This window comes from Marmota monax, unplaced genomic scaffold (assembly GCF_021218885.2).
Source record: "Marmota monax isolate L192 unplaced genomic scaffold, Marmota_monax_Labrador192_F-V1.1 WCK01_AAM20220418_F8-fsc00052, whole genome shotgun sequence".
NCBI lineage: Eukaryota > Metazoa > Chordata > Mammalia > Rodentia > Sciuridae > Marmota > Marmota monax.
In genome coordinates, this window is record NW_026693473.1 from 11,882,106 (window position 1) to 11,898,265 (window position 16,160).

Here is a 16,160-nt window from a genome sequence, read left to right on the forward strand (position 1 = left end):
GCATGCCAGGCCTTTCTCAGACTTCAGTTTCATAATCTTTAAAATAAAGGCATTGGCCTGAATGATTTATAGGATTCTTTCATTCTAGTTTTGTGTTTAGTGGTTTTATATCTAAATCTTTGTCATGAAAATCTATTACATTTATTTTTCAAATGATCATAAGGAACAAAATTTAAACTGCTTAGGCTCTCAATAAGCTAACAGCAGCTGTGCATTAAAAGGCAAAACCCCCATACTGAGTGACTTAATGCTGTGTTAAGTTACTCTTCTAGATACATCTTATACAGTGGCTTCCTGAGATTGAATACTCTGGAGAGAAAAATCACAGTTTGGCATTTTATGGATATTACTGATATAATTTTTTAAAAATTTCCACATATTTTGCTGGTTTTAGGAGAATTGGTTAAGAATACCATATTCACTTAAGTTATACTGATTAAGCAATAGAGGGCTCTCTGGTAAGACAAAAATTGTTAAGACACACTGAGACACTATTCTACTTCAGAAGCAGGATAGCTCTTGTCCACAAGGAAGTAAAAGAGAGATATTATGCTATTATACTGCTCAGTTAAGATTAAAAACATTTAGGAATGTTAGCACTGAGGTGTACTTAAGATTGTTAGGTACTGAGAAGGGGAAAATATATTTTCTTGCTCTCAATCTTTCTCAGTTGAGGGAATTCTTTACATCCAGTTTTTCCATCCTACCCAGCTACATCCTCTCTTTTCATATAGAACAAAAACAAAGAGCTACAATAGTTGTCACTGTCACTACTACCAGCACCAAGTATGCAGGAGGGGCCTGATCTGTTAGTAAGATACTGGAGCCAAACCTGTGTGTTCAAGTCGTTACCTTTCCTACTTGTGTGACCTCACCCAAGTTGCTTTATGTTTTTCTACTTACTCATCATTGTCCATGTCATACAGTTATTTTTTGAATTAAATAAATTTATATATTTATATATGTATGTTAAGCCTATAGACTAGTTCCTGGCAAATAATAAGCACTCAAAAATTTGCTTTTTAAATGAATCCCTTTATACAGAGTTACAGAGAAGTGCTTTGTGGAAAAGGCTAACCAGTTAGGTGAAGTTCTTATGGGGATGAGGGTCATTGGCCTAGGTTCTGAGGATAATACTCTTTTCACTTCAAGTAACCTAACATTATTTGGGAAGATCAGAGGAAGTTACTTGCTAGTTTGTTTTGTATAAGCAATGTGACACTGTGAATATTATAGGTGAAGTCAGGATTTTAGAGTGGGAAGAGCATTTCCCAGCAATCAACTGGTTAATCTCATTTTAATAATAGGAAATTGACTGCTAGAATTCAGGAAAAATTTCTCTAAGGTTCCGTATTGAGAAAGTAGCATCAGAATGAAAATTCAGCTCAAATAATAATGAGTTTATTAGGATATACTTCCTTTTTTGACTCTCTTCACTGTAGAATTTTCTCTTTATTTTATCATCACTATTAGAAAACTGTTCATAACAGTCACCTAAGATTTTCTGATCTATATAGATTACACTCAGGAAAAAACAAACAACCACCAACACTACCAAACCCAACACAAAAATCTTTGACATCCGCCTAGGATGGAAACAGCTTTATTCTGTGTTGTGTCATCTCTACAAGGTACAGACCACTGCATTATTTCTTATTAATCCTCTGTCACAACCACCACTTACTCAGAGATGGAGGGACCCAGTTTGAACTAAAATTGGGAGAATTTAGCAGCTTCAGAGAGTTTCATTGAGATTAGAGTCATTTATTCTCTTGACAGTCTTTGCTATAGCCACTAATGCCCTTTCTTTTTCAAGTAAGCAGTCACACTGAAAAGATCTTTTAGAGTACACACACTTTTTCTTGTTTAGAACCCCTAACACTGAATGTCACTCCTGGTTTCAGGACCTTTCCAAAAGTGACCTTTCCTTAGGGGATTTAAAAATGTAAAGACTGATTTATGGACTTCCCTATGGTCACAAGACTTTCTTGCCTACCAGGGGTACACATGTTTACTTTCCAGATCTGAAGATGATAGAGTATATGTAGTAAGTTAAAATGTGTCAAGTAGGAAATGGAATGGTTGCCTGTCAAATTCTTAACTTCATGAGTGTGACAGCCATTGATTCATTGTCCAACATCTCTCCATTTCCTCATGTGTTGTATAACATTTAGATGAAAAATCATTTTGTGATTTATTTATTTTTGGAGGTTGTAGTAAGTTTTTTTTTCAAATTGGTTGATTTTATTCAGAGTGGTGATTCTCCTTTCTATTTATTAAAATGCAATCAAAGACACTACATTAAAAGCCATGAATGTTTAAATATTTCCTTCTTTCCACCATGAATTGGGTCTCCAGATTTCCCTGTGATTACTGATAGTAGAAATGGTAGATCTTAGATCTTGCAGCAAACAACTACAACTTCAGGCCAGATAATTTACTTTGTATGCTGTTAGAAGCCTGGCACTGTGCCTATGCAAGACCTGATGGGCAGAAAACCATAACAGAGCTCATGAAACCACTCTTTGCCCTCCTGACTATTGTCCTTTGACTCTGCAGTCACCTTCAAATTCTTCACCTTTTGGTTACTTTGAGGTAGCTCTCATCTTAATGTAGGATCTTTCCTACACAAGGATCCAGAAGAATCAATGAACCTCTTCCACAGAATCCACTGTGGTTTGGACAAACACCCTTGGGCTTCTAAATATGGCCTTTCCTGCAAAGATTTTCTTCCTTATGGTTTAAAGGTATACGTGTTTTCTTTCCCTTACTCTTCAGTGCCACAACTCAAAGGAACACTATCTTGATCCTTTAAACTGGTCATTAAGTTCAGTAATTTTCACTGGAGAAAAAGAAGTAGAATGTGTGGTCCCACAAAACCTTTCTAAATAAAATTTGTTCAAGGAAGACATTTTTCTGGGTTGAGAATGAAGAGTCAAAATTCTCCATGAAGGGTTGTTGTAGCAGTTTTGGTCTGAGAGGAGGAAAAAAAACCAAAAAAATCAAAACAAACAAACAAACAAAAAACAAGTATCTTCTGTAATCAGCTATGCTGGCCTTGGCAACATATTTTAGATGCCACATAAAAGAAATATTTAGCCCTGTGATTTTTTTTTTCCACAGGGTAGTCTCAACATGCTTTACTATCTCCTTTCTTTTCTACTCTCATTTCTCTGGGGGAGAAATAAGTTTCACCATTCATTCACCCTTACCTGGTCTTATATGTTACTTTCTTTAAAAAGAAATATTTTCCCAAGAATTGCCATGGGAGCAGCCTATGATGACTTCAATGCTTTGTCCATCCCCAGCAACACCAACTGCATTCAGTTTATAGAAGAGCCATCCCAGCCATGGGATCCTCCTCCTGCTCCTGACTTTGACTTGTATGTAAGTCTCTAATGATGGGCACCTCAGCCCTGCTTTGCAAAGCAGTCTATTTCATGAGTGGCCTGCACCTCCTTATAGAGAAATACTTCACTGAATGCAAGTTTGCCTCTGGCCACATAGGATAGTTTCAATAAGAACTCGTCAGACCCCTGAAAGCAGATATCACTCTCCTCAATTTCTTTTTCCTAACTCCATTAAAAAAAATATATATTATATTTTTTAGTCGGGGCTGTGATCTCTGAGGAACAAATATCAGGGATATCTCTGACTTTGATTTTGAGTGGCCTTAACTTGTGTGTTATCTTAACATTTTTTAACATTTCAGTAATAATAAATAGTATCAGTATAACTTCTTTTTATTCATTCCTTTTCTACAAAGTGTCATGAAGTGAGCTTTGGGTTCCAAGTAAACCAAACCACACTTGAAATCTGAACCAGAGTAGTATTTCAATTTAACCCTCTGACTTTCACTTTTTTCTAACAAATGTGGGTAACAATGTTAGTTAGCCTTATGAAGTTCTTGTGGTGATTAGGTAAAATAACTGATTTAGAGCTCAGTATGGTGCCTGGTACATGCAGGAGCCTAATCAACCTTTGTTGTAACCTAGCTTTCCCTTCCTTGCCCTCTAACACTTTTAACCTATGCTTTTTTCAAATTAAGAAGCATAAGATTTGCCTGAAATTATATTAGGGCTCATGAGGAAAACCCAATGACTCCTTGCCTGAAATCAAACTGTTAATCCTCCCTAGTGGTAATGCAGTAAACTATCTCACAGTGAAGATTAACTCACCCCAGAGCTACACCTGGGAAGCTCCCCACTAGTTATGTATGTTATTTCCATGGTGCCACAGATATGTGGTTGTGGGCTTAAACATTGGCATGAAACTTTTCCATTAATTATAGGTAGCACAAGAGAGAAGGTGCAGGAACACTAATATAAGACTTTACTGAAGGCTATTTTGCAACAAAGGGATTGTAACAGTGACAGTTGTAACTAACAGCTGAATAACTTGACATAGTTCATTCTCTGGGTTCCATAACTCCAAACCTGCACCTCAGGAGTGGTTCTGAGATTGTTTTCTTGCAGTTTCTGGCCTGATTCTTCTCTTGACAGTCAGAACAACCATAAGCAATGGATGAATCTCTCTTCCTTGAGTTTTCAATACCCATTTCCAGGCTCAGGCCCCTCTATAAGGAGATTGCTGAAACTGTTACTTTATACCTTTTACTTCCATAGAGGGGTGTAAGTTTACTCTGGGGTCTATCAGGATGGTATTGTAAGAAAACATGAGTTGCACATCCAAGTTGGATATACAGAAGTGATAAAGGAAAACTCCTCCTAGATTAAGACAATGTTTATCAGACATTTGCTACTGCTTTTTTTTTTCCTATTATAGCCATTACTTAAATGATGCTATTAGAATAGAAGAATGCCTAAAGTTTTCTTTAAATTGAAACTTGAGGTTATACTTACACATCCTGAACATCTATTACTTTTATGGCAAAGTTAAATTATCACTTTGTACAGAGTTTCCATTATATTCAAAATATTATATTATATAATATTTGTGTACTATAGTATACAAAATTCTTTACAGGAAAAAAATTGTTAAGATTCTTACCTCCAAATTTTATGTCTAGTCTTACACACAGATTTAGAAGGGATTTGTTTTTGTTTTTATAATGAATTCCACTTATCTTGAAGTCAAGTTTCTTTTCTATATTCCTTAGCAAGTAATAAATGCTTCTGGTCACTTATCTTTTAAAGGCCAACTATAGCTATTTCCTGGACTTGGCCCTTTTTATGGAAGAGAGGAAGAACTCCCCCCAAAATGAAGAGAATGAATAGTGCTTCTCCATTGCTGTGATCTTAGTATACTCAGCTAACAGGAAATAATCTTCTAGCTTACTTGTACAATGTCTCTTATCTTCTCTTGCTGACTACAATATTTATGAATCATCTGGAATAGGCTGATGACCTCATGAGATCCCTTTTAGTTAATACTACAAGTTGGAATACTAGTTTCTTATTGAAAATGTTACTTAACATATCCACTTTACACACTGTATTTCTCTCTTTAATACTGCTTAAAAATATCCATATATAAATCTTATCTCTCCCTTTCTGAATATTCAAGCACTTAAATGCATCTGCTACCTATCTTTCTTCCTTTCTTTCTTTCTATCCATCCATCTGTCCATCTATCCTGGTGTTAGCATTTGAATTTTCCAAATCACTGTCCCATTGATGTCATGTTGCATATGCCAGATTAATGGACAAAAATAGGCAGGGGGGATTGTGGTTTTATATTAAAGAGACAGTTAAGTGGATTTCTAGATATTTTAGTAGATACTTTCATTTACCATCTAGACTTATTGAAAGTTTTCTTTTCTTTTCCTCTCCAGTACTCTGAAAGGAAGATCACCAATTATTATTGATTTTTATTGTGAACTATTTTGCTTTGCCTAACAAGGCTCCTTTAGAGTTTTTTTTTAGAAGATTCTGTATTCCATTCACCTAACTTTCAATCCACTCTTGTTAATGCATGCATTCATTCATTCTCTCAGGCCTTTATTAATACTTTTTCTCAATTCAAAAGCCAGTGCTATGTTTTTAATATATTATTTTAAATATTTGGGTCCTACACCATAGTCATTTTGCACATGAATAAACTTAAGCTTATGTAGACTAATTAATTTTATGAAATAATAAATTATTTTCTTTAAATCTCATGTTATTTCTACTGTACATTTTATTTTTAGAAGGTTCTAAAAACTTAGGACAAGAAATGACCTTACTTTTTACCTTGTATAAACTATCATTTGCCCCCTTGATAGTTTTTCCTAACCACTTTGTGTATTTCAGTGACTTACAATAAAATCTTATTCAGTATCAAATACTAGTGATTGAGCACAGGATCAATAGGATTTCTCACTAATTGTCTATTATTTTCACAACGTCCAGTGATGTGTGCATGTAGAAAGCAAAAAAAAAAAAAAAAGAATTTATTATGATTTTAATAGTATATTTTGAGTGTCAGTCAAGTGCCATAAGAGATTGCTATTTCAACAAGATCCATTTCCTGAAAATTTGGAATCTAAAATTAGAAATGAGAGCAACTAGGAATGGCCTGTGGAAAAAGCAGCTCACTAAAGATGGGTGACAGTATGAGTGTTATTATTTCAAACCATTTTAAGATAATTTTAATCATATTCTGAGACTTTAAAAATTGGTCATTTGTTTTGTCTGATGTCTGTGTGTCTGCCTTGTTTAGTACCTTGCTTTCTTCTGTGAATTGTATGTGTGTGAGATTGTGTATATGTGTGTGTGTGTGAGAAAGAGAGTGGGGAGCGGAGAGGAGTTAGAACTGAAAATTTAGGCCTAGATATTGGGGAGGAGGGTTGGTCAGAACAGAAATCTTGGTACACATACCCTTTTAGGATACCAGATTTTAATAGATAGACTAAATTTAGGAAGAGAATTTTAGGGTATCTTGATATAGTAAAATAATCTTCTTGGGAATGTGGAGGATATCCTTGAGTTAGCTTGGCTTGTTTCCTGATACAAGGAGCAAATGTTCCATTCTTCTCTTGGGGATGACTTATGCATTTATTTGATTTAAAAAGATGGGTACATGTATGTGTAAATTTTGGGTATTTTTGGTGCTAGGGATTGAAGATGGGTATTGATCATGCTAAGTATGCATTCTACCACTGAGCCACACCCCAAGCCATTGGATAGATGAATTCTCTTATTCAAGTATGCATTGAGTATCTTCTATGTACTTAACACCATTCTAGGTACTGGAATAAAGAAAGTAAGCAAAACAACAAGGTCGCTGTCCTTATGAACTTTAAATTCTAATAAGGATCTTCTAACCACATTTCTAGAGGGAAGGACTGCCACTAGATTGTGAAAATAGAAATTAGAGAAGGGCTAAAAATGATAGGCGGTCTGTTCTGGTAGGTGAGTTCTAATACCCTCAATCCAGCTGGCAAGGAAAATAGTCAAGTGCTAACCATTCCTGAAGTGGTGTATGTAAAACTGGTGCATGGGTTTTAGGAATTGGAATGTAGAAAATGTAAATTCATCTCCCCTTAAGTTTCTTTAATTTCTGTTTTGATTTAGTTTCCCTGTAGTTTTGTTCTGAAGGGGAACTTAAGTTACTGACCAAGAGTTGTAAAACTATCATCTTAGCTCTTGACCCGGAAAGAGTTAAAAATTGCAACAGAAGAGATCTGGGAGACTTGTATCCCCCTCCCCTCCATTACAGAATGATCCTCCAAGGTCATTTGTATGAGAACTGCCCCCCCTACCCCCCAAGGCTAATGAATGGAAGGACATTTGGTATTCCCATTTTTTTCCCCTCTGTGGCCTTATTTTTGGTAGTAGAAACACTGAGGTCAGAAGGCCTGAATCAATTTATAGATCTGTATTCACTGAATGTGTGACATTGGACATCACTAAGTCTTAGCTTGTATAATTGGGTTATTATTATCTCTTTATTTTTATGACAAGTTTTGTTGAATCCTAGTGAGATAATACAGGAAAAAGATTGTTTTTAAACAATAGAGGTTAATATAAATATAGGTGGCAATCTTATTCTTATGAATTTTATTACATGATTATAATTATCATGGCATTATATTTTATTGACCTACAATATAATACAGATAATAAAAGGGAATCTCTGAAAACAAATCACATGAGTTTGAATCTACTCTATGGATTCTTAGCTATGTGTTCTACGTCTAAGAACTTACCCTCTCCATGCCCCAGTTTTCTAATTTAAAAACCAAGGATATGACAGAATTTACTTTATATAGAGTTTGTTGTAAGGATTCAATGTGTCAATAATTACAGTGCACTTAAAAATATGTAGGACACTTAGCATTAGTGATATGTATTTCTTATCAAAGCAAACCTCTTCCAAAACATTGAGAATCTCTTCTTTTAGGCAATAAGTATATCACCTTTTGTCTTTTCATAAAGAGTAATTAAATCTGTCCTCTTTCCTGTTTTGAGGGATGACCAAAACCGGACAGGCATATTGTTGAATAGCTGAGTAATACATGAATTCAATGTAGAAAGGAATTCACAAATTATTAGAAAGTAATTGTTTATGTTGCTTTTGCCTGCTGATTTTAACTGACAGTCTGGTACAGAAAAGCAAGTGGAAGTACAGCTATTATATAGGAGAGTATTCATGGAAACAAGACCCTCTACTCCTCAAGCCAGCTGTGGCTGATTCCACTGAGCTCATATTCACCAAACTTTGAGTCAGGGACCTGATCTCAGAGCAGGATGATATATGAGCACAGCTAAGCCTGTTTGTGTTTCCAACAGACAAGGACATTGACAAGATTCCACTAATGAAAATTCTGTTTGCCATTACAATGTCAAGGTTAATCATTCATTTCAGGTAGATTTCCTGCATTAATTAAATACATTAAGTCCAGGAGTGAATGATGATGTGTATGATTCACAAAGTATGTTTTCCTGTTTTAAGAAGTCTATATTTCATAGCAGGGGATTGACTTAAATGGATATCATAATGACAACATGCTCATTCTCATACTTGACATTCTTGTCACATATTCTTGAGTATTACAAGATCCCAGTTAGATGTATATTGCTAGTATCATTATCATTTATTTATTTTAAGTTGTGGTTTTAAAAGCTCACTGATTTGTCCAATAGTATACAGTTAGTAGGAGATTAATACAGAAGTCAAAATGATCATGATGGTATGAACTCTAAGCTTGTTGAAGGCAAGGAGAATGTAGGGGTGTGTAGAGTTCCCCTTGCCAACTGACGCAGGATCCTGGGTGCAATGTGTGCTCAATATAGTGTGTAAAGTGGATGTGTGAAGTAATACCAATAGTTAGATTTAGGAGTTGGAAGACTTGGTTTATGAGTAAGCAAAAGACAATGAAATGTTCTCTGTGATTTCCTTTTAATATATGGAGATGGTTAAGACTGCCCATGTTTTATTTGTTTGACTGGAAGGAAGAAATGTAAATAAAACTATAAGAATCCTTTTGGTGAATATCTGGCAACATTCTCCAGAGTAATTAATTTTTTCTACTCATGATGTTTTCAAAATTGGAAAGGGAAATTCTTCAGTTATTCAAAGAAAGAGAGCAATAAAAAGCAAGATAGTTATCCCTGAGATATCACCCTTTAAACAACCTGCTTGTTTAATGAAAATCACCAGTAGGTTGATTTAATTCCTTCCCTTATCCCCAAATGCAAAGATAATGGAAATGTCCTAGTAACACGGAAGAAGGCTTATGAGATTTAGTGGCAGGTGTAGCAAGGCTATGAATTAATCAGTTAAAAAAAAAATCAAGCATTGCTTCTAAGTTCAATAGCCATGTACTTAGGTCCTAGATAATTTCCCAGATTTTCCTATGCCTTACCTTTCATCTCACTGAGGAGATGGAGTAAATGATGCTGATAATGGCTTAAAGGACCAAGTAGCTAAAAAGCACTGTGACAATAGCTACAGAAGTGCAAGGGAAAGAGTCAAGTCCTTGTTGTCTCATTGGATCCAAAGAACTACATTCACTACATTCTTTTAAAAGAGATCTAAAGACATAAATAATACCAGTTTCAGAAAACTGACATGGAATGTTTTTGTTTTGTTCTGTAAATGCTTAACTTGATATTGTCATGTCAAGACAGAGAAAACTTCAAACAACAACTGTTATCTGCTATTTCATGTCTTCCCTCATCAACTCCTTCTCTCTCATGCCTCTCTTCTGTATCAAAACATTCTCATTTTTCACAAGCCTATAGAAAATAGCAACACACAAAGATTTGAGAATGCACATCCTCTTTCCAGGGCTTTAAAGATTTTAGGGTACAGGTTGGCGATATTTGGGAAATATGCCGTGTGTGTGTGTGTGTGTGTGTGTGTGTGTGTGTATGTTATATATATCAAACAATATATTAATATATTAGACTCTCAAACTTTGATACCTGAAGAACTTAAGAACTTAGATTTAGGCTCCAACCTTGGAGATTTCTGTTTCATATTTTGAGAGACTATCAGGAATCTGCATTTTAAACAAGCACCTCAGGTGAATCTCATGCATTTCCTTAAAAAAAAAATAATAAACACTGTCATCATCTCTTTTACTCATCTGGCATTTTCCAGTTTTCAAAATGCTTACATGTGCATATTCAGTTCTGTGAGGTAGATGGGAATGATTATCCCCATTTGAGGAGAAAAAAGAGACTCCGAGTTTAGCAATGATTTCCTCAAACCCTCATTACAAACCTCCCTTTTGCTCAGTTCTGTGGATACTCTCCTTAGATGACCTTTTCCTATTCTGGTGTTGACTTGCAAAAGGCAGGGAGCCCCCAAAGCCAAACAGTACTACTTGTGCCTGCCTTGCTCAGGGATGAGAGAAATCTTCTGATAGCCAAGGGAAAAATATAATTTTATTTCTGGAATGTGAACAATTCCCTCATTGACAGTATTACCCACTGATTTTAAGTAATTCCTCTTGTCCCAACCAGGAACACTTTTGAAAATGCATTCAGCTTCACTGTATGTGTGTGTGTGTGTGTGTGTGTGTGTGTTTCTTTTTCACCTATCTTGTTCTGTATTGTTAAGATTCCAAGAATGAATCTGTCGTCCTCATTCGAACTGCTGCAGGGGATATGTGCTTCTGATTGACAGTTGAGGCTCCCTTTCATCAGGGTGTCTTGCCTGTTTAATTTTCCACCCAGCCATATGATCTGTTAACCACTATCTGTCAGCCTGTGCTTTGCAGACCTGGCAGTTTGGAAGGTCCAGGCCCCCAGACCCAAAACACTGTTGGGTTGTCAGGCTCAGTGCTTGGTCTGATTAATCTTACAGACCTCAGTCCTTCTCTTTGCTCAAGTGAATCTGCTAGGCCCACAGGTTTGTGTCTACAACTAGAGAGCTCCTGGGGCTCCATTTTCAGTAGCTTGGAGTGCCTGCAATACCCATTTAATCCTTTAGCACTCCCCTTAATGTTTAGAGAAGAGTTTGTGAAAAGGAGAGATTAGTGGTATTTGAAGACAAGTTGAAGAGAAATTGTAAATATAACTAATAGTCATTCTCAGAACTTAGCATGAATGAAAGGTTACTATTCATTTTGCATTTCCAAAATCTATCCTGCTCCATTTTAACTTGGATGACTCCTCTGCTTCCCTAATGTCAGCTGTAATCACAACACTTCTGGAGATCTGGTTGTGTTCCAAAACTGGCTGTTGCCTGCCTTTGCCCAGGTCACTTCTCCACCCCACCTCCATTCACCGCAGGTGCAGTTTGCTCCTTTGGCCTTTCTTTTTAGGGACTGAGCCTGCTTTGTAGGTTTCCAGAGGGAACTAAGAAGGCAGGAACTAAGGAGGCAGAAGCACTCTTTGTTGTTCCAAAATGTGCTGAATGGAGGTGGGGCCCAACATTGAGAGCCCTAGAGGCCATTTGCTACTTTCCCCAGTGCCCATTTCCTTGCATCCTAAACAGAGAATGCAATGTGCTCCAGTTTACTGAACTCCCCCACTCTTAACCCCTTCTTTGAGCAGGGTCCTTCAACCCGTCCGTGGATGTGTTCTCGTGGGGGAGGGACCGGACAGAGCAGACCCGAGCTGCAGTTCCCTCGCTCTGCCTCTGAGAATTTCTCATCCAAACCTCAATCACGTAGGATTGCGTAGAGAGGAGAAAAGGGGAGAGACAGAAGACACAGAGGAGGGAGAGGGTTGAAGGGAGGGAGGAAGAAGGGAGTCTGGGAGCCCAGGGCTCGAGGAGAGGGAGCAGGATCTCAGAGCGCTGTGCTTCTCTGCGCTCTTGGAGCCCGACACTCCAGCTCGGCCCCACCTGGAAGCTCTCTTGATCTCCTGGGCAAGAGGGACTCCGACTACCTGCGGGTCCCCGTCCCACCCGCCGTTTCGGTGGCTGTCGCCTCTGCCAGGAGTTTCCTGCGGGGCTAGCGCTCCAACCTAGAGAGCCAGCAGCGGCGCTCTGGAGCCAGTGCGGTTCGGCGCGCTCAGAGCCTCAGTTCCATGAATGGGACTCCGCCCTGAGCGCCCCCTTCCGGGCTTGAGGAGGCGGCGGTGGGGGGCGCCCAGCAAATCCACTGCTCTGCGCGGCCACCCGCGCAGCAAGTTGGGCGAGTTGGCGTCCGCCAGCACCTGCCTGCTGGTTTTGGCCCCTGAGTCCGCGTCCGGCCCCAAGGGCCTGGGTACCGCTCCGAGTCGCCTCCCGCTGTCGCCTGGGGCGGCCTAGGGACCCCGCCTGCGCCCCCGGCGCCAGACCATGGTGGGCAGCTCCGATCCGGAGCCGCAGCCGCCGCGAGCCTACGTCGCCCTCAGCCAACCCCCGCCCCACCCGAGCAGACTCGCGGGTGTTCGCAGCGCGCTGGTCACTTCCTTCCTCGGCCGGGATGGGCGGCGCGGGACTGAGTGATCGGCCTCGTGTCCGGCGGGTAATCCCCATCTGATCTGCTGCCTGAGACCTGCTGACTGCCAGGGCGCGCAAGCCTAGGGGGTCCGGGCAGCGCGGCCATGACCTGATCTCGAGCCCGCCAGGGCGCCCCCTCCTTCCCTCCCTCCCTCCCTCGCTCCCTCTGAGCCTGTGCGGAGACCTGCTCGGTGCGGCGGCCCCGGGCGGACCATGGCGGGGAGCTCCAGTTAAAGGCGTGTGGGCGCCGAGCTGGAGAGGACACCTTCGGCATCGCTGCCTTTTGAGGGGGCTTATTTAAACTACTGAGTCATTCCAGATTTAGGATTCCCTAAATAATCACCAACTGTGCCCGTCTCGTGCCGGAAAGCAAGCGGAAAGAGAAAGAGCGCCCGCTCTTGGGACCCCGCGGATCGCCTCTCGCGGGTTGCTCCCCAAGGGTGCTTGGCCCTCGAGGATCTCCCTTCCTCCCCCCGCCCCTTCGTCTCTCGCTCTCTTTGCAGTGCTGCTGGAGGAGAGTCGCACTCACCGCAGCTGGAAACAGCTGCCCCCGCCCCGCGCCCCTATCCAGACTCCGGCAAACCGCTCCCACTTCGCGCCTCTCAGAATTCCAGAACTCGGGCGGCCGGCCCCTGGAGAACCGCAGCCGGTGCAATGCATTCCGTAGACCTCACCAAGCCGGGACGGACCTCCTAATCTCCAGAACTGCGGGCTGCAGGGAGTTAAATTGCTGCCTTCCTCTCCTCCTCTCTTGCGGTTGGTGGCTTGTTTTCTAAAGGAACGTTTTATCCACTTTTTAGTATTTTCTACCGGGGGCACCGTACCCTCCTCGGTCCAGACGCTGCTTTGTAAACGCGTTTTCTATGTATGTATGTGTAGATATACTTTGGACACCTTACGACGCTTGCGCCTCTCCAACAGGGGCACGGCTTGTGATTTCGGACATCCTTTAGCCCCTTCCATTTGGCACCCTGAACGCAGTGTGACCAAACTCACTACCACCCCTTGGAAGTGGATCGCCTTGGGGTGCAAGTTTGGGGTGCACACCTACTTCGCAGGAGGGCCTGGGACCGCCCGGCCCCCGCCCCCAGCGGTTGGGGAAGTTTACATCTGGATCTTCACACATTTTGTTGCCACTGCCCAGACTCTGACTAACCTTGTGGGCGCAGGGTTTTCTCTACTGCAGCCTCCTCAAATATTAGCACTGCCTCCCCGCTCCTGCCCTATCCCTCCTTGCCGCCGAGGTCCTGCCCTCGACCCAGCGGAGCGCGATTCGGAGGGCGCCGTGGAGCCTAGGGCCCGGGGCCCGCGCTGAGCTGCTATGGCTGCGGCGATAGCCAGTTCCTTGATCCGGCAGAAGCGGCAGGCGAGGGAGTCGAACAGCGACCGGGTGTCGGCCTCCAAGCGCCGTTCCAGCCCCAGCAAAGACGGGCGCTCCCTGTGTGAGAGGCACGTCCTCGGGGTGTTCAGCAAAGTGCGCTTCTGCAGCGGCCGCAAGAGGCCCGTGAGGCGGAGACCAGGTCAGTAGAAGCCCGGACAGTGGGCTCCCCAGAGGCCGACACCCTTTTTCCCCCTTCCTTAAAGCACCTAGATCTCCAGCTCATGGAAAGAAACCAGGATCCCTTTCATTGTGGCCTTTCCTCTCCGCTAATTTCTAGACATCTCTCTTTCAACCACTGTCTTGTCAGTTAATAGCTTCTTGTCCTATATACAGGAAAACTTTATGCTTTGATCAATACACAGTTTGACTAGAATGAGAGTCAGATATATAGATACACTAATCCCAAATAGTTTGTAAAGTCTTTGAGGGCAATGATCATCCCATCCATCCATCCATCCATTCAATCATTTTGTCACTCTTCTTTTCCATCCATTCAACCATCCATCCAATCTGTGGAATATATATATATACTCCACCTTGAGCACCTAAAGATAAATCAAGCTCTTCCCAACATCCCTAATAACATCACATGATAGACATTTAGTGGACACCAGATGAACTTAAATTTAATCTCATTTTTCTAACTATTCCTTCATTTTCCTTTCACAGTCCTCTTCCTCTTCCCCTTTTCCAGCCACTTTGATGGTTTCCAAAGGCTCTGTTTATAAACTTTTCTGTCCTATTACTATCCTTGCACACATACACTTTTGAGACATTATTCGAACAAGATAATACCCACAGTTTGGCCTTAGGGAATGTGAAGAAAACCTCAGACTTATTAGAGATTTTCATAGCATTACCTTTCTGATGAGGATTTTCTTCTACATCCCTAAACTCAAATGATTATTCTTTGATATATCGCTGCAAAGGGAAATTGGATATCTCTAGTTTCAGTGTGACAGTTCCCAGCCCAAGCCACACCAGTATCCCATCTTGAGAATGAAAGCAGATTGTCAAGATCTGTGCTTCCGTGAGACACATTGATCCTGGGTGTGGCTGCAGAGTCAATTGCAACATGCAGATGTTCTACCTTTGGTGTGGAGAACTGAAAGGGAATACTGGGTGGAAAGAGAACCAGTTCTATGATCAGTTGATTAGTTTAGGTTAGCCCCTTAGCAACTCTGACATGGGTATGGGGTATTCTCTTCGGTTGTAAGAATGAAAACACATAAGTTACATTCAAATGGGGTTTAGGATTAGCTTAAAAATTTGGGAGTAAGTCTTGCAAGGAAGTCACCTTGTTTTGTTTTCCATTGGGTCCTCGTGACATTAGTCACTTCATCAGTGAGCTCATTTTTTTTTTTTTATTCTGTGATGGCATTAGAGTAATAAATTTCAGAAGTAAACAACAATATAATGAACCCAAGGCAGGAGCTACCAAAGTCTCTGTTATTTTACATCTACTTGATATGACATGTATATTTTATAAAGTGAAGATTTACACAAACTCTGGAGTTATCACTGTATATCCAACGATTCGTATTGGGGGAAAATAAAATCCTCTGTTTTGTTGCACAGGGTTAGTTTGGAAGCCTTCTCTTAAGGATTATATGGTGTACAAGAAACTTCAAGGCTCTGAACTCAATGTGACTCTTACATCTCTGTCTCTAGTACATTGTTGCACTCTAGTTGGAATCCTACTAAGCCTCCTCAGCTAAAAACAAGGTAACCAGTATGGCAGGTGGATTGTATTTGTGAATGGATAAGATAAACTTATTTGATCTTTGTTGAAGCTGATTTGCAAATGAACAATTTGCAATGCTTAATTTTGCATGGGAAGGAAGGATTTTGTGCTTTGCTTCCTGTGGCCATTTCCCTAGTATCTCATTTGAAAATAAGGAATTTCTGAGTTTATTGGGTTTTTTTTTTTTTTCGGTGTTTATTTAATCTGTTT

At 40.5% G+C, this 16,160-nt stretch overlaps 1 protein-coding gene across 4 annotated transcripts in view; it reads left to right on the forward strand.

The window, feature by feature from the left end:
* The window catches only part of Fgf12 (fibroblast growth factor 12), a 513,569-nt gene that overhangs the window by 266,305 nt on the left and 231,104 nt on the right, over window positions 1–16,160 (forward strand). Inside the window, exon 1 of one of the 4 annotated variants that reach the window (XM_046458015.2) lies at window positions 13,023–14,345. The exons of the other annotated variants lie outside the window; for them this stretch is intronic. Within the exon in view, the coding sequence (XP_046313971.1) occupies window positions 14,147–14,345 (199 nt within the window). The 5' untranslated portion in view covers window positions 13,023–14,146. Of the gene's footprint in view, window positions 1–13,022; window positions 14,346–16,160 lie in introns of those variants that run through there. 4 annotated transcript variants of the gene reach the window in all.